General features: G+C 46.8%; 1 protein-coding gene across 2 annotated transcripts; it reads left to right on the forward strand.

Moving 5' to 3' along the window:
* The first annotated feature begins 1725 nt into the window (after positions 1 to 1725).
* Positions 1726 to 27805, forward strand: LOC143279970 (protein PET100 homolog, mitochondrial-like). Of its 2 annotated transcripts, XM_076584358.1 has the most exons (5): positions 1726 to 1854; positions 4258 to 4344; positions 5655 to 5687; positions 18552 to 18722; positions 24147 to 27805. In XM_076584358.1, the coding sequence occupies exons 3-5, from the start codon at positions 5683 to 5685 to the stop codon at positions 24157 to 24159; spliced, it is 189 nt and encodes a 62-aa protein (XP_076440473.1). In that variant the 5' UTR covers positions 1726 to 1854; positions 4258 to 4344; positions 5655 to 5682; the 3' UTR covers positions 24160 to 27805. The 2 variants fall into 2 exon arrangements, with proteins under 2 accessions (XP_076440473.1, XP_076440472.1); XM_076584357.1 differs by lacking the exon at positions 18552 to 18722.

Below are 27805 nucleotides of genomic sequence, written 5' to 3' on the forward strand. Positions count from 1 at the left end.
AACGAGCGGCCTACATCTAGGAAAATCGGAAATCCTCAGAAAAATCAAAGAATACCAAAAAGAACAGGTACAAGGCCATCACACCATCGATCGCCTCAAAGAAATAAAAGCAGAGAGAGGGAGCGGCCGCAAGTCTAACATGAAAGGTAGAGCACGATGCTTTGCAAATCAAACAAATATCGGCATCATTTCCAAACCAACATTGCGCAAATTTCTTCAAAACGGAACAGAGTCTCTGTGGGCCTTTCCAGATACAATAGACTGAGCAACACACTAGACGCCACGTTTTTTGGCATCAGAGATCTTTTCCCATCCCTCTTGCGGCCAGTCAGTGGCAGCCTCTGTGCGTGTGTGTATGTGTGTTTGTGTGGATGTGTGGGTCTGTGCTTTTGAGTGCGTTTGTGAATGCGCGAGAGTGTAAGTGTACACAAGTGTCAGGAGAGATCTGTGTACGTGTGTGTGTGTGTGTGTGTGTGTGAGAGAGAGAGAGGAGGTGGGAGTGCGGGGGGAGGTGGGGTAGAGGATGAGGTATGTGAGTATATGCATGCCTACACTGTGGGAGCAACAGGATATTGGAATATATATATATATATATATATATATATCTTTGTATATATGTGTGTGGGGTTGGGGGTGGGAGATATGGACGTATGTGTGTGTGCTTGTACAAGTAAGTGTTCATCTCTGTGAGTGTGTGTTTGTGTGTGTGTGTGTGTGTGTGTGTGTGTGTGCCGTGGAAGCTGCGATACGTAGACTAGAAATGAGTGTGTGGAGGAGGGGGGTAGAGGAGGTGCAAGGTAATGTGTGTGTGTGTGTGTGTGTGTGTGTGTGTGTTGGAGCTCATGTACGTTTATATGTATTTGACTGTGCTTTCATATCTGTGAAACTGCATGTTTGGTGCATTTCTGTTGTGCATGTGTGGGTGTGTGTGTGAATGTGTGTCTTCATGTTTTACATTTATTCGCTTATTTATCACCATTGTTGTCTTTTTTATTGTTTTAAAAAAAAAATTTATTTTATTTTTTCATTTTATTAGTATTACTATTATTATTACTACTACCTTTTTCTATATTATAATTATTATTCATTTATTTATTTATTTATGTAAGCTTATCTATTATTTATTGCCCCGGTTTTTTTTTGTTTTTTGTTTTTTGTTTTTTTTCTCAAGGCCTGACTAAGCGCGTTGGGTTACGCTACTGGTCAGGCATCTGCTTGGCAGATGTGGTGTAGCGTATATGGTTTGTCCGAACGCAGTGACGCCTCCTTGAGCAACTGGAACTGAAACTGAAACTGAGATAAGAGAGAGAGTGAAAAAGAGCGATGTGTACATAGACGAAGGAATATTTAGAACATGAAGTAGTCGTGTAAGAAGTAGTTATAGTAGAAGAGGTAAGAAAGATGACGTAAAAAAAATAGCATTACGTCACCTGTTAAGTGTAGTCTGTGATCAAGCTGCCGGGTGGTGGCGAAAATTCAGATTTTATTTTATTTTTTAACAAAATAGGTGTTGGTTTTCAACTTTGTTACACACACACACACACACATACATACATAGTGTGTGTGTGATTTTGTTGTTGTTTGTTGTGTTTTTTGTTTTGTTTTATTGTTGCTTCTTTTTATTTCAGTTTCACACGAATGTTGCATGCACTCTCGCTGTGTAAATAAAACCCCATAATGTCCACAACTTCAGTGTATATAATCTATATTCTCCCCACGTTATTCACTGCAGAGCAACTTCCTGTTTTCCAGCAGGCAAGCTTGTGGGGAGTAAAGATTTCGAAGATTTTCCTCCAAAACTGAGAACCTTGATTCCACTGCAAAATGGGAGGATGGAAGCTTGAAGTTTTCAAGGTTAAATTTTTCACCTTTTATATATACAGATTCAGACTAGTCGCAAAAGATACGCACCTTATTGTTTCTTTGTAACTTGTTGTTTTTTTTTTGCATAATATTAATAAAACACGAATGAATGTCATGTGCAGTGAAACAGCTTCAGCTTCAGTTCGTCAAGGAGGCGTCACTGCGTTCGGACAAATCTACATATTACACCATACCACATCTGATGAGCAGAAACCTGACCAGCAGCATAACCCAACGCGCTTAGTCAGGCATAGAGTGCATGCATGTGTTTTACTTTTTGTTTCTGTGGTCTATCAGTGGATGGATTTCTTTACCCACATGTCCGTTGCCAGTGCGTCAAGCGTGTGCTGCCCAAGGGATGGACCCTTGTTTATCGTCTTATCAAAATGACTAGACACTCAGTTTGATTTTCCAGTCAAACTTGCAAGAAAGGGTGAGACGGATACCCAGACCCTCACGGACACTGTATTGGCAGATAAGCAACTTTAGCAGTGAAACACAATTCAGGAAGGCAGAAGCGACATATAAAGTACTTTAAAACATTTGCTGGTTGGAAGGCTAAAGCATTTGTTACAGAGCAGTGTGACATGTTTATATGTTGTCAGACTTGTCTTAAGATATAAATTGTAAGATATATTAATGTCAGTATTCATAAAGTAATGTTCCTAACCATATCATGAAATGTTACTGTTGGTCCCATTGGATAACACTAAGAACAGTGGAGAAAAACAATAGGATTAACCCTTTCGCTGCCAGGAAAATAAGATTTAAATGAAATCTATTTGCCAGGGTTTTTTCCCCAAAAACGGGTATAAATTTTCCAAAAATTCTGTGCTCTTTGTTATTGGAGAAAGACCCATAAAAGTATATATTTTCTGAAAGGTAAATGAATAAAGAATACAAAACACATGCTGTTTTCCCATTTTATGTATTTTTAGTGACATGCTGTTGTTTTGAAATCAGTGTTTTGTTTTTTGTCACATTTTCAGCTTGTTCATTACAAACATTAGTCAGGTAATTTGCACTAAAATATATTTTCTGGACAAATGGATATCTGCTAACACAAAATCATATTAGAACAAACACAATATATATATTTTCTAAGAGATAGATACACAATGCATTGTGACTTCTCCAAGTGATAAGATGGATGTGAGGCCACGCCCCCTCAGTCTCCAACACACACCCCCCCCCCACCCCCCCCAGCCTCCTCTTTCACTTGATCCAGTTCTCATCAGACCGCGTTGGCTGAGTGCCAAGAATATCACTCAAACTGTGTCCTGCTACTAATTTGGTCATGTTCTGTCATCTGCTAACATCTGTACAGCCGGCATCACTCACTGACAGTCGCATCTTGGCCACTCTTTTGATTGCTCCCTTTATTTTCTATCAAATCGTCCTATAAATGTTCATCACTGTCTTCTCCTTCGAATTTACACTTCAATTCTTTCTGAGCATCAGCTGAAGAAAGAAATCTTGGTTGATTTAGTCTGTCACGATCGCATGTCTTGAGCACGGCGTCAGTCCAACATTTTGTTGAATGAGCGAGGAGAGAAGTCAGGCAAACACTGGGACAGTGACCCAACCAAAACGTTCAAATAAAGGACTGCTTCATGACGTAGATGGGGTTTCTAGCTATGAATAGAATCTAGAGAGATTCCCCAGGCTAAAGCTACCACTATTTTTGTCAGCGAAGTGAATGCAAACCAGAGAAAAGTCAGAATATTTCGGTGACGAGTTATCTCGTCATTGTGGCAGCGAAGCATACATGCTTGCCATGACGAGTTATCTCATCATGTAGGCAGCCTAGGGGTTAAAACTCATCTATCAATAGATAGGTGAAGAGACTAAAATAAATCTCCTTTGTTGTGTCCTGAAAGGTTCCAAGAAGTAAGAAATTAGATAATGATATTCTGTTATGACTTTGTGGAATATGTCATGTGAAACTGGTTATTCCTGAAGATATGAAGCAAGCATAATATGCACAAATGCACACACACACACTCACACTCACACTCACACACACACACACACACACACACACACACAGATTCTGTTTGTAGTACGAGTACTGTACAGTACAGTAGTGATGTACTGTTCTCGTTGGAAAAGAAAGGTATGAACAAAACCTCATTTATAAAAAAACCCCAAAACACATGAACAGAAGAACGACAATGTCTAAAAAGCAAATAGCTTACAATGGAAGATGCATTTGACATGAGCTATTGGATAGACGAAATAAGAAAAGTAATTTAGTAAGGTTGTGTTGTTATTTTGGGTAAATTTGTATTTTCTTGTGTTTTTCTTCTTCTGAATATATTAAGTGTTTTGAGCCTGTTGGCACAGAGCAGTGGACTGATCTTGATCAAATGTAATTTCTGTCTCTGTATGTAGATGGGAGTCTACATGACATTTCCTGTGGCCATGTTCTACTACTTTAACCAGCCTTCATTCTTTGAAGACTGGATGATGGAGAAAAGGGTAGGCTTTGTATTTTTTAATGAAAAAACATGTGTTTGAATTGTACATGCGTGTGTGTGTGTTTGATGTCTGTCCACAGTTGTTATTTTTGTGTTACTGTGTGTGGGGGGGACGGAGAGGGGGAAGGGAGGGTGGGTGGGGGGGGGGGGGGGTTGTGTCTGTGTGTTGGTGTTACACTTGAAATTCTGTTATTATTTTTTAAGATTTGGTGTCACACTGTGATCTTGATTGATTGTATAGATATTTATATAGTGCTTCTCTTCAGTCAGAGACAAAGATCTAAGCGCTTTACATTCATATGCACAGTGGGCTGCTACCTGGGAACAGCCAATTGAGCACTGCCTGTGGGTGGTGGTCATTTGTTTCCTGTGTCATTTATTTGAGCTTCAGTCACACACACACACACACACACACATACACATGTATGAAAAAGGGTTTTACTACAAAATTTTCCACAGACAACTCTCTTGTTGCCCCGGGGTCTTTTGTTTTACATGTATTAAGTGCTTGCAACACATGGAACCTATGCATGTGACTGTTGATCAGTATAGAAAATGTGCTTGTACGTCCTGTAGTTCATTATTTGATAACAGTGATAATGAATACTTATAGCTCACTGCCCAGAAAAAAACAGAGGTATCTATATATGGTGGAGTTCAGAAAGATATTCCAATCCAGAGCCACTGACAGCAGGAAAAGAGTGGATAACTTTTACAGAACTTTGTAATCTGTTTTATTGGAAACACACAGCTAGTGGAGAGATTGAAAGAGAAGAGAAACATTGTCAGATTTAAAAACACTGCAAAGGAGTCTGTCAGTGTTATTCTGGAATTATTTCATAAGATAAAATCATATTTATCTGTCATCTTTTACATTAAAAAAAAAAAAAAAAAAAAAAAAAAAAATATATATATATATATATATATAGAGAGAGAGAGAGAGAGAGAGCTTTTTGTTTTATTTTTGCTCAGGAAAGAAATATTAATTATTATGATGTTTCCTCACTTTGGAAATGCAGTATAACACGATAACTAATATATTCTGTTCCATTGTGGACTGCGTTACAGTATCTCTGGCTTTCACTCAGGTCCGCCTTAGAGTCTTTCAGTCCACTTAACTTCGTGGGTAAAAGTGAGAAGATATTGTTAAAACTGAAAGGAAATATTTGATCTGGAAAAAAATCCAGCTTTAATACAATGAAAGGGGGAGGCAAAAGAAAATATGAACGACAAGACAGACTAAGTCTAAATGACACACTAAAGTTAAAAATGATTGTAAGTTGTTCTTTTATATATTTCTGTCTTCCCCAGAATCAGCTGTTCCCTCCACAAGAAAAAAATGCTGTGAGTATGCATTGTCATTATATTTACAAGCATCCTTTGTTCTTGTCTATTCTTCAAAAGTGACAAGCTTATGTGCAAGAAACACAAACATCACATATATTTCTTTCTGGCAGTAGAGATGATTGATCATTCTTTGTGACACTTTGACTTTGGTACCTTAACCAATTTCATTGGTTTGAAAGATTGTTTTAACACACACTTACAAATGATCATACAGTCACATGCATGAATACAGGCACTCAAACATGCGAACACATATGTACACATTTAAATGTGTAAGTAGTACTTAATATTTTGTATGTTGTGATATTGTTGACTATTTAAAATCTGGCAGACACGAGCACATCAGTTATACTGCAGTGGAGCCAACTTCCATAAGGATGGATCACCAAAACCAGGTTTAATTACACATACTTAACCGTGACCCAACTAGTGCAGACTCCGGCAGGGGTCTGACATTCCTGTCCTGTGCAAACTACTATCCGCCTATGCGGAGAAAATGAGAGAACTACGGCTGATAACCTCCCGGAAGTAGGTAACGTCCCCTTTGTCCCCCTGGCTAGCGCCGGTTTACTGGTTTACACAAGCAAATTTTGCATTCCAGGCCAACATTATTATTTTTCTTCATATGTTAAGGTTAGAAAGCAATAACAACCCACAGCATTTTATATGAAAACAAAGCAGAAAGACACATGAAGACTTATCCGGGATTTGCATGAATTTGTCAACTGGAAGCTGTCTCCTGTCATTGTATGTGAGTTTTGTTTTTACTTTTATTTGGTGGTATGACAAAGTTGTTACAAGACAGTAAGACTGTGTTTTCAATGACCATCGGATTGAAGTATTTTTAACTGATTCTAGAAAATTATTGTTTGGTGTCATATACTGTACCATGTCAAACTGATGCAAACTAGGCCTATCGGTTTGCTCTGCTTGTCCAAATTTTGCGCGGCTAACAGTGGAAAGACGAGCAGTGCTGGCCCGGTCCGCTCTCAGCCAATCAAACGCCTCTAAAAGCTATAAGCACTGAATCATTCCTTTGCCCAAGGCTCTCCATGCCATCTTGTCAGGTTTACGCTCTGTCTCGTCTTACGCTTTTTTTGGCTATTAAGCATATTCATTTGGCCTTATTTTGCTGCATGCGGCTTGTCTGTATTGTATTCTTACATTCTGTGTACTCGATTCGACTCGGCACCCTCGATTCGTTCGTTTTTCTCTACCTCTATGTCGATCCTGTGTTTCCTTTCTCTGTTGGGGGTCGGATTTTCGCTGGGTGCCTAAGCGCGGGTTCCATGCCTCGTGTGCCATACCATGAAGGCAGGGATCATGTTGCTGGGACTGAGACTCGGCAAGAGACTCTCCCAGGCCCGGAGCTCATGATTCCTCCTGATATGGACCGCGGCGATGCGTCTTTAGACGCTGATCACGGAGGCGACTTTCATACCAGTAAAACGGTCATGAAGGGGACCGGGGGGAAAGAGGTACGAGCGTCGCCTCCCGAGGTGTCCCAGCGCGAGGCAGGGAGAAGGGGGAGTTGCAAGTCCTCTCCTGGCGGTGGGGACTCGCAGCTAGGTGCAAACTCCCAAGGGGAGGCCGCGCCCGGCCTTACCCGGGTCCCCACTTGGAGACGGCCCTCACGGGCCCCATTGTTGTTCCCCCTCCTCCCTTCTCTGTCGACCCCCCTCCCCCACCTCCTTTTGGGGGGGAAGAAAAATTTGGTTCCGGGGGAGCATCTCTACTTTGCCCACCCCGGGCCAAGCCACCCCAGTCTCCCCACTGGAGGGGATTCGGGGCGCGTGGCAACCTGCTCTGCAGGTCTTCCCGCTATCTGGCCGGTCTCCCCTGCTGGGGGAGGCCCACGCATGTCAGGTGGTTCCGGGCAGTCAGCCCGCTCGTCTTCGGGCGGGACTGATACCCAAGTCTGACCTGACCTCACTCCGACTTGGCCAGGTTTTTCCCTTCATGGAGGTCAAGGCGCCAGTGACCCTTGGGGTTCGGGTCACAGTATGGCTGGCGCCCACGGGTGGTTACCCCATTCTACCCGTACTGGGGCGCACCTATGGTGCACGCTGGGTTGCCGGGAGTACCAAGGGCCAACCCCTTGCCCACTCCCCACTGGACCCAACCCAGCACATCTCACAGGGTGACACACACAGCCCCGACAAGTGGGATCGACTTCTTGTCGGTCAGGTCGAGCTCCTTGACCAATATTGCCACTCAGTCCACAAATCGGGCCTCTGTCAACCCACAGGTGACCTCCACGGCGACCGACGGACTTCTTGTCGGTCAGGTCGAGCTCCTTGACCAATATTGCCACTCAGTCCACAAATCGGGCCAATGTCAACCCACAGGTGACCTCCACGGCGACCGGATGGACCTCCACGGTGACCGACGGCTGCTGAGGGGCCCTGCTCGGCCCAGGGGAGCCTGCGGTTCCCACCTACCCAGCCCTCGGTCCTACAGGGAGATGAGTGGGTGTTTGTCCCCTCACAGCACTTGTGGGTCCCTCTTGCATCCAGGGACGCCCTCTCTGAGAAGGTGTGGCACCCACCATCCCAAGCATGGTTGGACCTACGGTCCACACGCTCCCCACCCGCTTCAGGCGTCAAGGACATAACAGCGCGGCCATGGTCCCGGCTCGGGATCGTCCCAGCTCATCCCGCTGGGCTGACCATAGCTCACAGGACGCCCCAGTGGGTACATCCACTTGGGATGGCACCCAGCAGGGGATGGACTGCGAACAAGAGTGGGAGCCCCTGTCTTCGGATGAGGACGAACAAGCGGATGAGCACTCTTCGCCCACATCCCAGGGGGACAGTTTGAGCCCGCGCCTCCCTAGGGACCAGCCTGAACCAAACTCGGACTTTGCCAAGCTCGAACTGACCCTCCCCAATAGGGTCACGTATGCCGAATCAGTCCCTCAGGCTACTTTGTTACCCTTGACCCTCCTTACGCCATGTGACTCTAACTCCAGAACCACAAGGCGACTCAGAGTGCCAGAAATGGTGCAGGAATGGCTTAATAAGCCAGCCTGCACTGTCAGGGGTGCTGCTTCCATGCCTCCTCCAGGCAGGGAGTCCCTCTCTGCCCCGGGTGCTTTTTTCCCGAGAAAGTTCCTTAAAGATTCCTCCAAAGGAGGGGTGGTGTCCTGGTACACAAGGGACCACCCTGCCTACAGGGAAGCAGAGCCCTCTGCGCAGGACATGATGTTGGTCTCACAGCGCACCACCTTCCCCACTTCAGCTACCCTATCCTTTAAAACGTTAGCAGAGTGGGAAAAATTGGCCCGCCGCTGCCTCCTCGAGGTTTCCACGGTTTATACCTTCTTCGACGCATTCCTCCACAGGGCCAGTGAGCTGTGGGAACAGCGTCCGGTTAACCAGGTTACGGGGTCTCCTTCCTCTGTCCCGCCTGGCCTCTTCACTTACCACAGGTTAAACACTTTTGGCAATAGGGTAGCATCTGGTCTCATGGCAGCTGCAGACACAGCTACCAGCCTTCACTTCAGTACTGTGCTAGCGTGGCGTGATGCCATTCTCTGCCTCTCTAACATTCCTGTGGAGGAGAGGGCTGCCCTGCAGTCCATCCCAGCACAGCAGCACTCCCTCTTTGGCCAGTATGCGCCCCATTTTGTCAGCCACAGGGCAGAGACAAACAGGGAGGTGGCCTCATATTTGGCCCACACCTCCCAGAGGCTCCAGGGTTCTATGCCATTGAAGAGACCGGCTACCAGGGCCCCTCCATATACCACGCTGCCTAAGTCAAAGCGGCGTGTGCAGAATCGGCGGCAGAGGAATAAACCCCCTTATGTCCGTCCAAGCCGACCGGCCATGCCTAAGGCCAGAAGGTAGCACCCCCAATGACTGGGCCCCGATTCAGCACCGCCAGTCATTCAGCCCCTCCAAGTAGGAAACTTGTCCCGGCATGCACATCAGTGGCGTGCTCTGGGTCTCAACGACGGGATTGTATCGGTGCTAGAGTCGGGGTACATGCTGCCTTGGGCGGAGGACCGCCCCCCTCTAAGATCCACTCCTCCTCCTTATGTGCCCAGCTCAATGGAGCAGGAGAGCGTCTTAGAGAAAGAGATATCGCACCTACTCCTCATAGGGGCGATATCTCAACTCTCGGACACGGGCCCCGGTTTTTACGGTCGGTTGTTTGTGATTCCAAAGGTCTCGGGAGGGTGGAGACCAGTTTTGGACTTGTCCCCCCTCTACAAATTCCTCCCCAAAATCAAATTCAAGATGGACACACAGGCACAGATTCGGGAGACCATCCAACAAGGCGATTGGGCTGCCTCTATTGATCTGAAAGATGCTTATTTTCATATCCTCATCCATTCGGCATCCCGTCGGTACCTGAGGTTCGTGTGGAGGGACAAGGTGTTCCAGTTCCCGGCCCTCCCATTTGGTCTGTCCCTTGCCCCTTTCCTGTTTACCAAGGTGGTGCGGGAATTGGTGTCCATCGTCCACTCGGAATCCATTTGTCTCTGTGTGTACCTGGATGACTGGCTTATCCTGGCCCAGTCGCAGGCCCTGTGCCAGAGTCATACGGCCAGACTTCTAGACCTTTGCTCCCAACTGGGCTTCCTCATGAACCAGGAGAAATGCGATCTGTCCCCAAGTCAGTCCTTCGACTTCTTAGGGATGAGATTCGACACGCGGTCCATGATAGTCTCTCCGACGCCAGATCGCTGGGACCGTCTGGCAGGCCTCCTCAGCCACTTGCGCCGTTCCTCCCAAGCAACAGCGCGGACACTTTCTTCCCTCCTGGGCAAGATGGAGTCCATGGCACCTCTCATTCCCCTGGGCAGGGTTCTCAAGCGCCCTGTCCAGAGGGCACTGAGGTTACGCTGGTCCCAGAGCACTCAGCCATGGGATACCCAGATATGTCTGGGCGAGTGGTTCCTCGAGGTGACATCAGAGTGGTTAATCACCCCTCTTCGGACACGGGGTGCCCATAGCCCCACCTACTCTTCAGGTGGCACTATTCACAGACGCCTCCTCCCTGGGCTGGGGAGCCCACATGGACTCACTCCATGCAGCAGGGACTTGGTCCCCGGAGGAGCACCTATGCCACATCAATGTTCTGGAACTGGAGGCAGTTTGCAGGGCTCTCCTGCACTTCATGGGGGAGGCCACTGGCAAGACCATCCGCTTGTTCACGGACAAGACGACGGTCGCATGTTATGTGAACAAAGGGGGGGGGAGCGCACTCGGCAGACCTCTCCCTGCGGACCGAGACTCTCCTCCGTTGGTGCCACAGCAAGGGCATTGCACTTTCAGTGAGACACTTAGCAGGAAAGGCCAACATCTTGGCAGATGCTCTCAGCAGGTCCAAGAGTGTCATCCGCACAGAGTGGACCCTAGACAAGGACACCCTTCAGGGGGTGTGGGAACGGTGGTTTCAGCCGATGATGGACCTTTTTGTCACAAAGTTCAACAAGAGACTTCCCACTTATGTCTCTCCGGTCGCTGACCCAGAAGCGTGGGCAGTGGATGCTCTCTCTCTAGACTGGAGCAGTCTGATTGCCTCCGCGTTTCCTCCCTTTCCAATTCTGTCCAAGGTGATATGGAAAGACAGATTGGAATGCCCGCAGCTGATCCTCATTGCGCCGAAATGGCCAGCCCAGCCCTGGTTTCCGGACCTTCAGTCCCTGACACATGTTCCACCCCTGGAACTCGAAACCAAATCTCATCTGCTGAGGCAGCCTCGCTTGGGCACTCCTCATTCCAATCCTCAACTGCTCCACCTGCACGCATGGCTGCTGTGCGGTCAGAACTGTCAGCATCACCATTGAAGTCTTCGACCCCTCGGTCGGCCTCTGTGTCAGCTGCACTGACCCGGGGGGGTGCCTCCTCTGACCTCTCCATAGTCACCAGAGCAAGGAGGCAGGGAACAGAGACTTTGTATGACTTTCGCTGGAAGAAATGGTTGCAGTGGGGTACAGCTCAGGGCATTCCCCCAACTAACCCTACAAGCATGCAGCTGGCCAACTTTCTGGCTCACTGCTCCTCGGTTCTCATCCTGTCTGCTAGTTCTGTGCGAGGGTACAGGTCTGCCATCTGTACCTCAATCAAACAGCTAGGTGGTCCTGCCTTTGAAGCGGATTTCCTGCTCAGAGAAGTGGCTAGGGGTGCCCCTCTGAAGGAAGCTAGAAACCCCAGAAGAATGCCCCTCTGGGACTTGTTCCTGGTGCTGGATTTCATTCGAAAACAGCCCTTCGAGCCATTGGGGACTATTCCTTTCGACTTGCTCACCCTCAAGACGACTTTCCTTCTGTTGCTGGCCACTGGCCGTCGTAGAAGCGAGATTCATGGTCTTAGTGGAATGCCACAAGATCTGGCCTTCCACAGAGATGGTTCCATCACTATTCGTTTCCTTCCAGAGTTTCTGGCTAAGAACCAAGACCCTGAGGTCCCTTCCTCCTCTCTGAGGGTCAGACCTTTGTCTGATATTCTTGCCCAAGATGATGAGGATAGGCATCTCTGCCCTGTTCGGTGTCTCAGATACTATTGGGATAGGTCTCGCCATAGGCGTTCTTCTCAGAGGCGTCTGCTCATCTCCCTCAATGAGAATTACAAGAAAGACATCGCTGCAGGCACAATTTCCCGCTGGGTTTCCCAAGTCATTCGTAGAGCCTACTCTCATGCACACAGGGATATCAGCTGTCTTCATCCCAGAGCACACGAAGTGCGGGACATAGCTACTTCGGCTGCTTTCCAGCACTCAGTGCCACCGCAGCATGTCTTGGAGGCAGCCTTCTGGCGGTCTGAGAATCCCTTCATCAACTACCTCAGGAATTTCCGTATGACCAGGGCTGATGGTTCCAAGGGGATTTCCTTTGTTGCGGCTAACACTGCCATCTCAGTTACAAGGGCTCCCCATACGAACCAGTAGGCGTTGCCCTCCTCCATTTGCTTTAAATTCTGCATCAATTTGACATGGTACAGTATATGACGCCAAAGGGAGGAGTTTGTATTATACTCCATGTTTGGTGTTACATATACTTACCATGTCAAACTCGAATGCCCGCCCGTCTGTCCCTGCGTCTCCACCGTGGTTCTCACGGGGCATTTCTTCGATGGCCACGGAATGATTCAGCGCTTATAGCTTTTAGAGGCGTTTGATTGGCTGAGAGCCGACCGGGCCAGCACTGCTCATCTTTTCACTGTTAGCCACGCAAAATTTGGCCAAGCAGAGCAAACCGATAGGCCTAGTTTGCATCAGTTTGACATGGTAAGGTATATGTAACACCAAACATGGAGTATAATACAAACTCCTTCTTTTACTGTTAGTTGGGTGTCTTTGAAATTTGATGAAATGTTCTAGTAAGCCTGGAAAAATCTATTTAATTACACATACTTAACCGTGATCTGCTAGTGCAGACTCCGGCAGGGGTCTGACATTCCTGCCCTGTGCAAACTACTATCCGCCTATGTGGAGAAAACGAAAGTAGCGACAGCCGATAACCTACCGGAAGTAGGTAACCTCCCCTTTGCCCCCATGACTAGCGCCCTCTTTTTCCGGCAGCCATCTTGACTCCTGCTCCTGTGCTCTTCATATGGCTAAGTTTTTTTCGTATTTTCTGTCTATTCTCTGGCGTTCGTGTTTTTTGTCAAATTATGTCTTCAACCAGGTCACATAATTATATAGCTTGATTGGGCAATCGGGCTAAAATTAAGGCGCAATCGCAATCGATTTAATTACACATACTTAACCATGACCCAACTAGTGCAGACTCCGGCAGGGGTCTGACATTCCTGTCCTGTGCAAACTACTATCCGCCTATGCGGAGAAAAAGAGAGCAACTACGGCCGATAACCTCCCGGAAGTAGGTAACCTCCCCTTTGTCCCACTAGCTAGCGCCCTCTTTTTCAGGCAGTCATCTCGACACCTGTTCCTGTGCTCCGCATTCGGCTAAGTTTTTTCGTATTTCTTTCTGTCTGTCGACCCCTTGGCGTCCTTGTTGTTTGTCTAATTATGCCTTCCAACAGGTCGCATGATTATGTAGCTCGATTGGGCGATCGGGCTAAAATTAAGGCGTGATCGCAATCGATTTGTGGACACTCCGGGCCCTCTACTTTGGGCCCGGTAAACAACAACACCGGCCTGCAGCCTCCACTTCCTCCTCTACCTCCAGTTGACTCCAGGCCCCCACTGCCTCCGACGTCTCCTCCGCTGATTTCTAGGGGTTTGTTACCCCATACTAAGGCCAGTGGTGCCATTGACAATATTCTTTTCCATCCGCGAACGGACTCGACGCGATCCGCGTTTTCTCGGTCCTGCCAGTCGGCAGTGCCCGAGTCGATCTCCTCTATCTCTTTGCCAACTCCCACTATATCAACAATGGAATGTGCCCCAATCCCTTTGGGAAATCAACACACACTGGCTTTGGATCCGCATGCTAGACAGGGCCCTATATGCGATGTGTCCGTGGCGGCGGCCGTGACATCAGCTCACTCGCCCCCCATGCGGCATGCCTCTTCCGTCTCGGGTCCTATAGGGACCGAGGCGCTTAGGGATGCCCTCCCCATGTGCAGGGAGGAAGGTGGACCGTTAGGGGACATGCTCGCCCATACGTGTGCGTCCTCCCCCTTGTCTCAAGCAGCCGATCCAAGGGAGGCAACTCCTGCTCCGGCGCCCTTTCCGGACACCGCCGCAGTTACTTCCCTTGCTCCGACACCACCCTTCGCCTTCAGTGCAGGTGTGTGCTCGGCCCCTACAAGCTCTGCCATACAGCCGGTTGCTCCTGTTCCCCACTCACTAAAGGCGGATCAGCAATCTGCTCAACCAAACAACCAGCAACTCATTGCTAGCTTGCTGCATCAATTATGCACCACTCTGCTTTCTGGTACCACACCATCTACCACTGCTCACTCTTCTGCTGCAGCAAATCTGCTTCCACCCTCCATGTCCACCTCCCAGCAGCCTGGTCACGTGCCCAACACACAGCCTGACCCATCACCCTATGCCATTGGAGAGACATTCTCTGAAGGGGACACTGATACAGAGGAACCACCTGGGGAAGATCATCAGCTGGTTTCCTTTCAAGAAGCACTTGCCCTCCTTGCTTCCTACTCTCCAGATAGGGTACAGACCATTCGCGCACCGGACTTGCCTATAACATGTGGTGCTATGGAGATTATGGGCATCCAGATATCCTCCCATGCCCCTCAGTATGCTCTTACTCAGTCAACCATGGTAGTTGAGGCACTGCAGAACACATTGGCACGCATCAGGGGCCAACCCATCACCGATGTCCCCCCTGACTCACTTCCAAACTTCCCAGCGGCAATGGGCCGGGGGAAATTCCTGAAAACTATGCCCTGATCCACTCCAAAACCCCCGGGCCCTATCCCTCAAAAACCACTTCTGCTTTCTCATTAGGACCTCATACTTCTCCCGCAAAACTTGCGTGACAGTCACAGAGTTACAGTACATGACAAATTCATCATGGACCTGGAGGAAACACTCAGATCTTCTTTAGAATCGACCTCTGCCATGGAAAGCTTCCTTGCGGGCCTTGCTGCGGCCCTCATGGAAGCCCCCACTGAACAACCAGCAGGCCTTGATGTTACAGTTTTCTCACCGTTCGTCCAGCAGATCAGCCAGCTTCTCGTGCGTTCTGCGGGCATACAAGCACAGGCCTACATGAATATAATTTTGGCCAGGAGGGATGCTGTGCTTGACCAGTCCACATGCGCTCTCCACCAGAACACGCTTCCCTCAGAGCGCTTACCCCCACCAACGGTTCCCTCTTTGGTCAGGGATTTCCCACGACGGCCATAAAACGGCACGCAGACTTGCGTAGGGACCTTGCTCTTGGCGCCGGCCCTCTCCGCACTTCGGCACAATCGTGGCACGCTCAGCGACAGCAACCATATTCCTTCAGGCGAAGCAGTGCGGCCACCTTCAGGCCACGTTCACATCAGCCATCCCTCTCTAACGCCAGGGGCCAACCCAGGGGGCAGCCCAGGGCGTACAGGTGTCAGCAGTATGCAGCTTGGCCTCCACACAGGCCGACAGCCAACTCCAGACCAGCCCACCCCCAATGACTCACCCCCGCCCTTCACCCCCCACTCGCGCACCAGCAGCCAGCAGGCAGCCTTTCCAGGCACATGCCAGCGTGGCTGTCCCTCCCAGCATGCGAGTGGGTCCTCCGGGTGATAGGGTCGGGGTTCCGCCTTCCTTGGCTCTCCTCCAAGGCACCTCTCACCCTCTCTCCTCCTCCCTTCCCCCCCCCTCACAGGGCGACTCAGCCCGCTCAGCCCTGCGGGACGAAATCATTTCTCTCCTCCACAAGGAAGCCATAGAAGAAGCCCCTCCTCTGTCACCAGACTTCTTCGGCCGCATCTTCATTGTCCCCAAAGCCTCCGGCAGATGGCGGCCGGTCCTAGAGCTTTCCCTTCTAAACGAGTACCTCCAGTACAAACCATTCAGCATGGATACACCCGCATCAATCAGGGACTCCATCAGGCAAGGCGACTGGGCAGTCTCCATAGATCTCACAGACGCATATTTCCATATCTTGGTTCACCCCAGGGACCGCAAATGGCTACGCTTCTCATGGGACAGCAAGTCCTTCCAATTCAGAGCACTTCCATTTGGCCTTGCGCCAGCCCCCTGGGTCTTCACCAGGGTGGTCAGGGAACTATGCCTAGCTCTCAGGAGCAAGGGCATACGCCTAAGGGTCTATGTAGACGACTGGTTGATCCTTGCCAAGAGCAGGGCCCTCTGCCAGCACCACCTGAACCTTGTCAGGAACCAATGCCAATCGCTGGGCTTTCTCATGAATGCAGAAAAATTGGAACTGGAGCCCTCTCAGCAGTTCGAATTCCTGTGTATGGCGATCGACTCAGTATCAATGACCATACGTCCGGCCATGCCCCGCCTCCACAGGCTACACAGTCTCCTGTCTCAGCTATCACAGGCAACCTCAGCATCTGCCAGGGAACTTGCCTCTCTGCTAGGCTTCATGGAGTCCCTCGCTGCACTAGTTCCACTAGGGAGACTACACAAATGCCCATTTCAGCGCCACTTCCAGGACAGGTGGTCCCAGTCTTCACAGGCATGGGACACCCGTATACCTCTGGGCACATGGTTCTCACAGTCGACCCAATGATGGATGGACATGCAATGGCTCAAGGCTGGGGTTCCAATCTCGAACCCAGCACCGGATGCAGAATTGTACACAGATGCCTCCAACATGGGCTGGGGTGCCCACATGGACAACCACACAGCCTCGGGGACTTGGAACCCACAACAGCAGTCGTGGCACATCAACAGACTGGAGCTGGAGGCGGTCTTCCTTGCCCTCCAGCACTTCCTCCCTCACGTATTGCACAGGTCGATCATGCTATGCACGGACAACACGACGGTAGCATGTTATCTGAACAAACAGGGGGGAGCTCACTCACACCAGCTGTCCCTGCGCGCAGAGACATTCCTCCTCTGGTGCCAGGAGCACAGCATCCACCTGACAGCACGACATGTCCCAGGCAAGCTCAACATTCTAGCAGATTACCTCAGCAGATCCCACACCGTGCTCCAAATGGAGTGGACCCTGTCACACTCAACTCTTCAGCCGATCTGGGACCATTGGCACAAACCACAGGTGGATCTCTTCGCCACAAGGTTCAACTTCCGCATCCCAACATACGTCTCCCCAGTCCCAGACCCGCAGGCCTGGGCCATAGACGCCCTATCGATCAGCTGGTCCAACCTTTCGAGGTACGCCTTCCCCCCACTTCCCATCATGGGAAAAGTCCTCAGAAAGGCAAGGCTGGAGAGTGCCACCTTGATTCTCATCGCACCACACTGGCCAGCACAGCCGTGGTTCCCCGACCTCCACCTCACTCACGTTCCCCCACTCCGCCTTCACATCGGCAGATGCTCCCTAGTCCAGCCCTGCTCGGGCATTCCCCACGGAAACCCAGAGGTTCTCAACCTTCACACCTGGCTACTGTGCGGGAATCTCTGTCAGCACTAGGCGCCTCCGATGACACAGCTGACCTTGTGTGCAGTTCACATCGCAAAGGCACTCAAGGTGTTTACTCTGCACACTGGAACCGCTGGCTCTCCTGGTGCTCAACCCACTCAGTCAATCCCACACACCCATCCAATATGGATCTCGCCAACTTTCTTGCCTTCCTCTCCTCCTCCAAAGGCCTCTCTGCCTCTGCAGTACGGATCCATCGCGCTGCAATCAGCTCCACTCTTCGGCATCTGGGCGGGCCCTCTTTCTCAGATGACCCCCTGCTCAGAGCACTGGTTTAAGGGGCTTCCCTCAGTCATGCACGTAAATCCCTCCGGACCCCTTCTTGGGACCTTTTTCTGGTCCTGCAATACCTCTGCAAGGCCCCCTTCGAACCCCTTGCTATAGCTCCTTTCAAGCTACTCTCCATGAAGACACTCTTGTCTCACTCGCCTCAGGCAGGCGCTGTAGTGAGGTTCATGCCCTCAGTGGCATCACACAAGATATAGCCTTTGAGCCGGACGGATCTATCTTGCTTAGATTCCTCCCTGAATTTCTTGCCAAAAATCAAAATCCCAGTACACCCTCTCCCATTCTTTTCATCAAACCGCTCTCCTCTATACTGGCCCATGACGACGAGGACAGATTCCTCTGCCCAGTCAGGGCCCTGCGCATATACCTTAAAAGGTCGTGTCCCTTCCGATCGTCCAAACGACGCCTCTTCATTAGCTGGAATCTGGACCATCCGCGTGACATTAGCAAGACGTCCCTGTCTCGATGGATAGTCAATGCGATTAAAGGCGTGTATGCAGACGTAGGATTGAGACTTGATGCCTCCTCAGCCAGAGCACATGAAGTCAGAGCATGGTCCTCTTCTCTTGCCTTAGCCCACTCACACGGCTGCCAGACATCATGGATGCTGCCTACTGGAAAAACCCTGCCACCTTCATCGACTTCTACCTGAGAGACGTCGCATGCTTGCGGGATGATGGCTCAAGAGGCATCGCTTCTGTGGTGGTTGCACAACAGGCCATCGCAGCACACAGACATCAGAAAAGGTGAGCCCTCCACCTTATTGCGCTATTCTGCACTAGTGGGTCATGGTTAAGTATGTGTAATTGAAAGGAAATTTTCTTCCTAAAATTACGTATAAGTAACATACTTACCGTGACCCAAATTTAACACCCTCCCGTCCTCGCTGCTTCCTGTTCTCCCTGCATGCTGCGCTGGTTACGGCATATTGCCGTCAAAAGATGGCGCTAGTCAGGGTGGCAAAGGAGAGGTTACCTACTTCCTGGAGGTCATTGGCTGTAGTTACTTTCATTTTCTCCGCATAGGCGGATAGTAGTTTGCACAGGACAGGAATGTCAGACCCCTGCCGGAGTCTGCACTAGTGGGTCACGGTAAGTATGTTACTTAAACGTAATTTTAGGAAGAAAATTTCCTTTTGAAAAATAAAATAGAATTAATAAACCTCCGGAATGTTTCACAAACTTTGAGCATCTGAGGCACAAAGGCATTGTTCTGTTTTAACTGCATCTTATTGTTTTTTTTAGGAACATGAAGACCAGAGGAACTTGAACAAACTTTTTGCTATTTTTGGCACTGTTAATAGGTAGCGGCAGCCCCCATGGCTGATGCCGGGAAACCTATGAACGCCTAAAAAATTGACTAATTTTGAAGTGCATTTTCTCAAAGTTGATTTCATTTTGTGAAAAACTATCCAACTGAAATAATTATTTATCATCCATATTTTTAATTTTTTGTGTTTGCTTTATACAATGCGTAATGAGTTCGCGGATGGAAGAAAAAGAAGTGTACTGTAACGCGAAATAGCGATCCTTGTTCAATGGTGGCCGGCGTCTTTCTGAGCGCGACACAGTTAGTTTCAACCACATAGTGGAAAAAATCGCATCCGTTGTTTTCTATTCATTGGTTACTGTTCGAAAAACTGGGAGCCGTGAAAGGCGAAAGTTCAAGGAGAACTTTCGTGTGTTTTTTTACAAGCCTTGGGCGAAGTAGGGTAGTTAGATCTGAGCGCAAATTTACGGGAATTTTTCGGCTATCTTTCAACGCCTCGCGCAGTTCGAAAATGAAATCTGACCCTACGCGATACTGTATGAGCGGTAAAGAGCATTTTCTACTGATTTCAATGGTATCCGAAACTAAGATTTTTGATCCATGGTCAATTTGCTCAAGCGATTCAAAAGCAGGTACCCCTCTTCATCAGTTGCGTCGGCCCAATCAACATTCGACACAGGAGAGCGGCACTTCATCTAACACAAAAATGGCATTGTTTCTCCAGAAAATCTTAAGTTTCATCGGTAAGTTTTATAATATTTTTGAAAACAAATGTCTTTAGCACTTTCATGCACAATATTGAGCTGAAATTCTTTGAATCAGGATTTTGATCGATGTCAGTAACTGGGCAGCTTGGATCTATTTCATCAGTGTTTTCGTAACGTGACACCGTGTTTCAATTGGAACACGATTTATTTTTTTCTGAGTAAAACACACAAAAACTATTGATACAGAATGAAAAATGGACATGTTAAAACAGAGCCCATGAATTCCAATTACTAATATTTGATTGATTTTTGCTTTAGTAAGCAAAATATTACCTGGGTCTAAAACCGGAAGTGCTCGGGACAGCATTAGCGTCGTCTGCTACAGACTCGGTGAGTGTTAAATAAGTGAGTAAAAAAATTGTAATGTGGTTTCTTTTTCCGTAAGATGAGCATTTCATTCAACATCACACAAAAGTCTGATAGTCTGATATTATAGTTGCTTTCTGCTTCGATAGCTGTGAAACTTTATATAAATATATACAGATAGTTACTGTGCTCTCACATTCCAAAAAGAACAAGAACACCAATTCATACTACCCCCCCCCCCCTCCCCCACCTCTGCAAACTTCACTTTAATAATTTGCTGAAAGTTGTATAATCATTCCCCTCACTTGTCTCTGAGTATCATCCACCAATGGTAAGTAGAGGGGAGGGGGTTGTCAATGGTTGTGGCAAACTTGGCACTGAGCCAAATCATTGACCACTTGCTCCGGCTTAGAATCCCTGACTGCTGACCCACCACCTCCTCCCTCCAGTCATCCCCTCCCCCATTTCTTTCCTGTCAGTGGAGTAGGTGTGTGTGTGTGAGTGAGAGAGAGAGAGAGTGCAAGTTTGCATTTGCACATGTATGCTTGTGAGTATGTGTATGTATGTCTGAGTATGAAAAAAGTGTAATGTGAAGAGATATATGATTAATTTGAACAGTGCAGTCAAGATCCTGTTTCTTAAAAAAATTAACACCAATTTTTAACAAACTAAAATTAGTAAAAAGAAAATCAGTACAATAATACCCATAGCCTAAGCTGCACATCAGGTTAAGTCAAACTATATAACACTATCTGGGATCCAGCAATTAAGAGTATAACGTGTGTGTGTGTGTGTGTTCATGTAACCCATGATATGCTATGCATCTCGACTGCATGAAACAGGAAACAAAGAGATAATTCATGAAATGATAAAATGCAAAATACCATGCACATATTGTGAATGAAATACTCACTTTGATATATATATATATATATATATAGACATGCATTCTCACATACACACACAAATAAAGGTGAGTACACAAAATATATATATCAAAGAATAAGATACTAAGTATGATGTGCATATTAACAATAAAATATTCAATATTTAGTAATCATATATACCTAAGACATTTAGTAATACATTCATCTCAATCATGAAATGTTGTACCCTGAAGTGGAAATATTTGAGTAAATAATCACATGAAACAAAGACACATGAGTACATGCAGATGGCAAAGCTCTTGTCAGCAACTGGAAAGGACAGACCCCCAAAACTTCAGCCTCAGCTGCCAAAGCATAAGTTATTGCTGCAATCTGAGTTATTGTGTGAAAGGTAAATGCAGCCAAATAGTTCAGTGCAGTGAATTTTGTGTTGCTGTTGAATGCATACTTACCTGTCAGTATGCCATTTTATAATTCTGTTATCACAGTGTTTTCCTCCCACTCAAAACACACACAAATTGACAAAATCCTAAACATATATTAAACTGAGAGCTCTGTTTTTGGTTGTATGTTTTAAATTTAATATAACTTTTGTTCTTTCTTATGAGCTGATCTGTGTATCTAACATGTTGCAGAAAGGGCTGCTCATGGCAGGACATGCAAGACCTATTCAATGATCCAAAAAGGCCAGTATGAACAGCTCAGGTAGCGAGCAGTATGTTATTGCTGATGCCAGGAAACCTGTGAGTGCCAAAAAAGATATTTTTTGGTGTCCATTTTCTCTCTTGTGCATCAAATGCCATTTTGTGAAGAAATAAAGATGCATCATCCACCTTTTATTTCTTATTTATTGTGGTTCTTCTACAATGAAATGCATGACTGGGTTCATGGGTGGAAGAAAACAGATTCATATATCTGTCATTTTTGCTAGCAACTTAAGTAATATTTGCTCCCTCTTGGGAACCTTTGTTGTGGAATGCCCCATCAACCTACCCATTCTGTACAATGCTCTCAAGTTGCATTTGTTTAAAAATTTGCAGTTATTTTGCAGAAGCTGATCAGCCAAGACCACTGGTAACTTATTGTGGCTGTAACTTCAATATTTTTTCAAAAACAAAAATTTTGAAGAAGTCTCATCCACAACGTGCACCCTTATTTATGAGGAAATCGGGTATCATTCCTTTTCTGCCAACTTTAGATGAAAGTTTTAAGATTGATTTTAATTTATTTTGAAAGCTGACATTTCACTTAATACACACACAAAATTTCCTGGTCCTACTTGTGACAGTTACTGAAATATTCATCTTTGCAGCATGCTACCCCAATAAACAGTCTTTTTTCCGCTGGTCAAATTGAAGATTTTTCAAAGTTTGAGACTCTGATAATTAAAATTCAGTAAATTATCCTGCCTGAAAAAAATTCAGTGCACTTTTTGTGATGTATTCTGCAAGATATTTTATTATGAAATGCAGCTGTCTATTCTTTTCAGTGCTGTAGACCTTCAAAGTTGCTATTCTGTGCAGATTGACATGTCTTGATTTTCTATTTCCCCCTACTTTGACAGGCATATTTTCCAATTTCTTTGCTGCTGAAGTGTTATTTTTTTCTTGTACAATATGCTATTATCATATGGTTTTCGGAGTATATGAGTTTTCATAACAGTATCATCATGGACAGTACAGTATGACTGAAAATGTGAAAATATTAAGTACTAACAGCATGTACGCATCGTCATCTTAAAATGGAATATCTTCAGAACCAATCAAGATATTCACTTACTTTTTTGTTTGTTTTTCTTATATTGTCTTGTTGTTTGCCAAAAATCACATTTCAGTCATTGTAATGAATATTTAAATTTTCACTCCCGCCACCTACTGTTAATGTTCGGTGTATGTATTGAGATACCAGAGAATTGCTTGAATCCTTGGACCAGAAGTTAAGATAGCACAAAAGAAATTGGTGACAGTAATAAGCCACCACCACCACCAACAACATTCAACAACAACAATAAAAAGGCATTGTTCTGTTTTAACTGCATCTTATTGTTTTTTAGGAACATGAAGACCAGAGGAACTTGAACAAACTTTTTGCTATTTTTGGCACTGTTAATGTTTGGTGTATGTATTGAAATACCAGAAATTTGCTTGAATCCTTGGACCAGAAGTTAAGATAGCACAAAAGAAATTGGTGAAAGTAATGAGTCACCACCACCACCAACATACAACAACAATAAAAAAAGAAATTGTAAATGTATTTTTGTAGTTTGAATGAAAGGATATTCAAGTGAAAGCAATAATTTATTTACAAAATATATAAAATGAACAAGCAATGACAGAACAAAATTAAGACAGGATAAATTTCAATCTTTACTATTTAAGATTATAACAACCCTCCAACCCCCTCTCCCCCACCCCCCCGAAAAAAAAAAGAAAGAAAAAGGCAGCTACAACAAACACATATGCAGAGGAAAAGCTAATATAACGTTGATGTTCTAACAGCTAGTTGGAAGTATGACACCACTTACCAGAGGTTAGATGTAGAGTAACATACATATTCAATATCTGAAGATGTTTAAAATATACAGCACACAGTCTGTTCTCTTTGAATTGAAGGATTAATACTTCAATACAGCATTTCTGAAAGAATGTAACCTAAAGTGAATGGGGAATAGGCTGTGGTTTTATACCTGTGAAGTTTTCATTTCTATTCCTCTGTGTGCTTACACAGGAAAGTGTGGTGGAAAAGGGTTGTGTATCCCCTGATGTCATCCCATTCAAATGTTGAGACACAAACTTTGTAAATATGTTGTTGGACAGCTGTATTTCATTGCCCTCCAGTCCTTCCCTTTCATTGAGCAGTTTATTTTGAGACTGGTAAATACTAAATCTGGAAATTACTGAACACGGGACTGACCTGCTTGTTTGCCCCCTGAATGTTGCAGAGGGAACGGATAAACAAGACCATTGACTATCTGGAAAAGAGGAGAGAAGATCAAGAAAGAGTCAACAAAACTGTGTAACAAGCAGTGCTGTGTGTGTATGGAGGTGTATGTGTAGGTGTGAATGTGTATCTGTGTGTCTTGGGTATTTCAGTTTTAGGCTGTATTTTATTAGTTTTATGCATTTTGAGTGAATGGATGCATTGCAGTGCTTTCACATATATGTATGTTCATATTTAATCTGATTCTGTTTGTGTATAATCCATAAAACACACAGCTGTTTTTAGTGTGAAATTGATTGAACTTAAATAGGCCAGTGCATGGCAAGAAGACTGATTGAACAGGTGACAGGACATTTAATTACACATACTTAACCGTGACCCAACTAGCGCAGACTCCGGCAGGGGTCTGACATTCCTGTCCTGTGCAAACTACTATCTGCCTATGCGGAGAAAACGAAAGCAACTACGGCCAATAACCTCCCGGAAGTAGGTAACCTCCCCTTTGTCCCGCTGGCTAGCGCCCTCTTTTTCCGGCAGCCATCATGACCCCTGTTCCTGTGCTCTTCATACGGCTAAGTTTTTTTGTGTATTTTCTGCCTGTCTGTCGATTCTCTGGCGTTTGTGTTTTTTGTCAAATTATGTCTCCAACCAGGTAACATAATTATGTAGCTCGATTAGGCAATTGCGCTAAAATTAAGGCGTGATCGCAATCGATTTGCTGACACTCTGGGCCCTCTACTCCTGGCCCTCTCAACAACGCCAACCCGCCGCCTCCTCCACTTCCTCCGCTCCCTCCGGTCGACTCCAGACCTCCACCACCTCCTACACCTCCCCTGGTGACTTCTAGAGGTTTGTTGCCACACACTCAGGTCAGTGTTGCCTTTAATGTCATTTTTATCGATCCGCGAACGCACTCGACGCGATCTGCGTTTTCTTGGCCCTGCCAGTCGGCAGTGTGTGAGTCGACCTCCACTATCTCTTTACCCATACCCACAGTTGCACCAATGGAATGTGCCACATCCTTTGGGGAAACAACACCACAAAAAAAGAAAAAGAAAAAAAAGCTTGTTGTGGATCCGCACGCTAGACTGGGCCCTATGTGCGATGCGTCAGTGGTGGCAGCCGTGACATCGGATCACGCGACCCCTGCTTCGGCACCCTTGCCGGTGACTGCCGCAGTTATTTCCCTTGCACCGGCACTGCTCCTCGCCTACAGTGCAGGTGCGTGCATGGTCCCACCAAGCTATGCGGTGATGACCCCATCTGCCACACCGCCGATTGCTGCTGTTTCCCATCCACTAATGGCGTCTCAGCAAGCTGCTCAACCAAACAATCAGCAACTCATTGCTAACTTGCTGCAGCAATTATGCACCACTCTGCTTCCCCGTGCCACACCTTGCGCCTGCACCACCCCTCGCCCACAGAGCAGGTATGTGCACGGCCCATTGAACTTCGGCAGTGCTGGATTCTCCTGCCCCATCGCCTAACTCTGCTGTTACCCAGACTAATATCGGCACTTCCACGTTTGAGTGCCTCTTGATAACTCGATCCTGCCTCTCGGCAGTGCTTGGGCCGATCTTGTCTATCCCTTTATCCGTCAACACACAACAGCTGAACGTCGGTCCTCTCGCAGGAGCTATTCGCGAGGTTGGACCGCCGTTCAGCTACAGGGGGATGCACATCCCACGGCAAGCCGATGGACTTGTCACCCCCTCGTCCACGACGTCCATAACACTGGATTACGGCACCGTCATGCCACATGCCCCGACCGTCTCGCGTCCGATGGCGACTGATTTGGGTTGGGATGCCCACGGCACTAAGGGACATTATAATCATTCCCCTTGCGGCCATTTTCACCTGTCGGTTACGGTGGCATCAAACCACGGACTCTCACACGCAGCATGACACTCCTCCCTCTACAGCAAGGACACGTTGCACTAGGGGATATATATGTGCTCTAAAGACACCATCCTTTTCGACGATTATCGGCGCCAAGGAAGGCAACTCTGCATTTGTAACCTAGGCAGTTGACGCTGTAGTTACTTTTGCCGACACAGCACGTCACTCCTGCACCCCGTGCTGTCCACCAACGATGTTTTTTTTTTTCGGTTTCTCATTGGGTCCTGATGCCCATTCATGGACTTTACACAACTTTGCATAGCAACTGCAGCTTTCTTGCTGTTTCTCAGGCTTTTGGCCACTGAACTTTGGGGTTCTTCATCCCCCCACACTTGCACACAGTCCTCTGCAGGCAACCATCCCTGTTACCGTTCTCCTGGTTATACACAATAACGGGAAATAAATCACAATATTTCCCCATCTTTCTTTTTGATTTATTATTAAAAAAAAAAAATGTATATATATATATATATATATTTAGAGGGAGGGAGAGAGAGATATAGATATAGAGATAGAGAGAGATATATATATATACAATATCTTGCTACATTTATACACATTTCTATTTACACTTATAGATGTATACTTATCCCTCGGTATATACGTGTGTGCGCTTACGGGATAGGTTCATACAACTTTCATATTAACTTGTACAATTTTATTTCTATCTCTATTCATTGAGATTCCCTACATATCAATACAGACACACTTGCAATTGCGTCATTCTGTTCACATGCCTAGATCTCTCTGTGTCGACATACTGGCACTTTATTCATATGCGTATGTACATCTTTATTCATATGCGTATGTACATCTCTTATATATAGCTGCATACACAGATTCCTTCCCATTATGGATTTTGCACACTTACCCATTTACTTGGGTATATCTGTGCACGCTACACGTTTGCTTATACAGCCGCTTATTTCTCGTGACTTGATCTCTTGTCATGTCATTGGCATATTCCTCACACCATCACTTGAGTTATTGGAAGTTTATAATCCCATTGCACATATATGTATTCATTTTCATAAATTCATCCCTACCTTGCTTTTGGAGGACGACTGCACTCACAGACAAAACTGCCTCATTCACACCTGAATGTATGCTCCTTCACATATCAGTAGTGGCTGGTCCTTAGGGACCCACACACACTCCCTTCCCACCCACAGGGCTAAGGATGCCCTCTCTTGGTGCATGGAGGGACAAGGCAACCCAACTCATTTGCCTACAACAATCACCCACAGGGCTAGAGATGCCCTAACCTGGTACAAGGAGGGATGAGGCAGTCCAACTTAGAGGTGCCACTCCGGACACAAATGCCCTTCATTCCTTCCAAGTTTTAGCGGGCCCAAAAACTGCCCACTGGGCAGGAGACAATCACCCTAAGTCCATCTCTTCCACTCCTCACTTGTAGCAGAAGGCCTGGGCAATAATTGTTTTCCTCTACACTCGGGAGAATGGCATATTGACGAGGACGGATGCGTCTCACAAAGCACAACGAACCGTTCATTACCCACAGGGGCATACCTTTCTGCCCACTCATACCGACATGGTAGATGCCACATTCAAGCACATTAGTTCGCCCCATCGCCTTGCTTGAACAGAGATCCAGCATCGATGTCTCAAACAATTGGCGTTCGAAAGCATTTTCTGCACTTGGTCTTCCCTGCCCGATCCTTTCAGCCTCAACACACAACCACTGCTGTGGTTACAGATTCCTTCTCAAGCACTGTCTTTCCAATGAGACACTTCCAGGGG

The sequence above is a fragment of the Babylonia areolata genome, chromosome 3, assembly GCF_041734735.1.
Source record: "Babylonia areolata isolate BAREFJ2019XMU chromosome 3, ASM4173473v1, whole genome shotgun sequence".
NCBI lineage: Eukaryota > Metazoa > Mollusca > Gastropoda > Neogastropoda > Buccinidae > Babylonia > Babylonia areolata.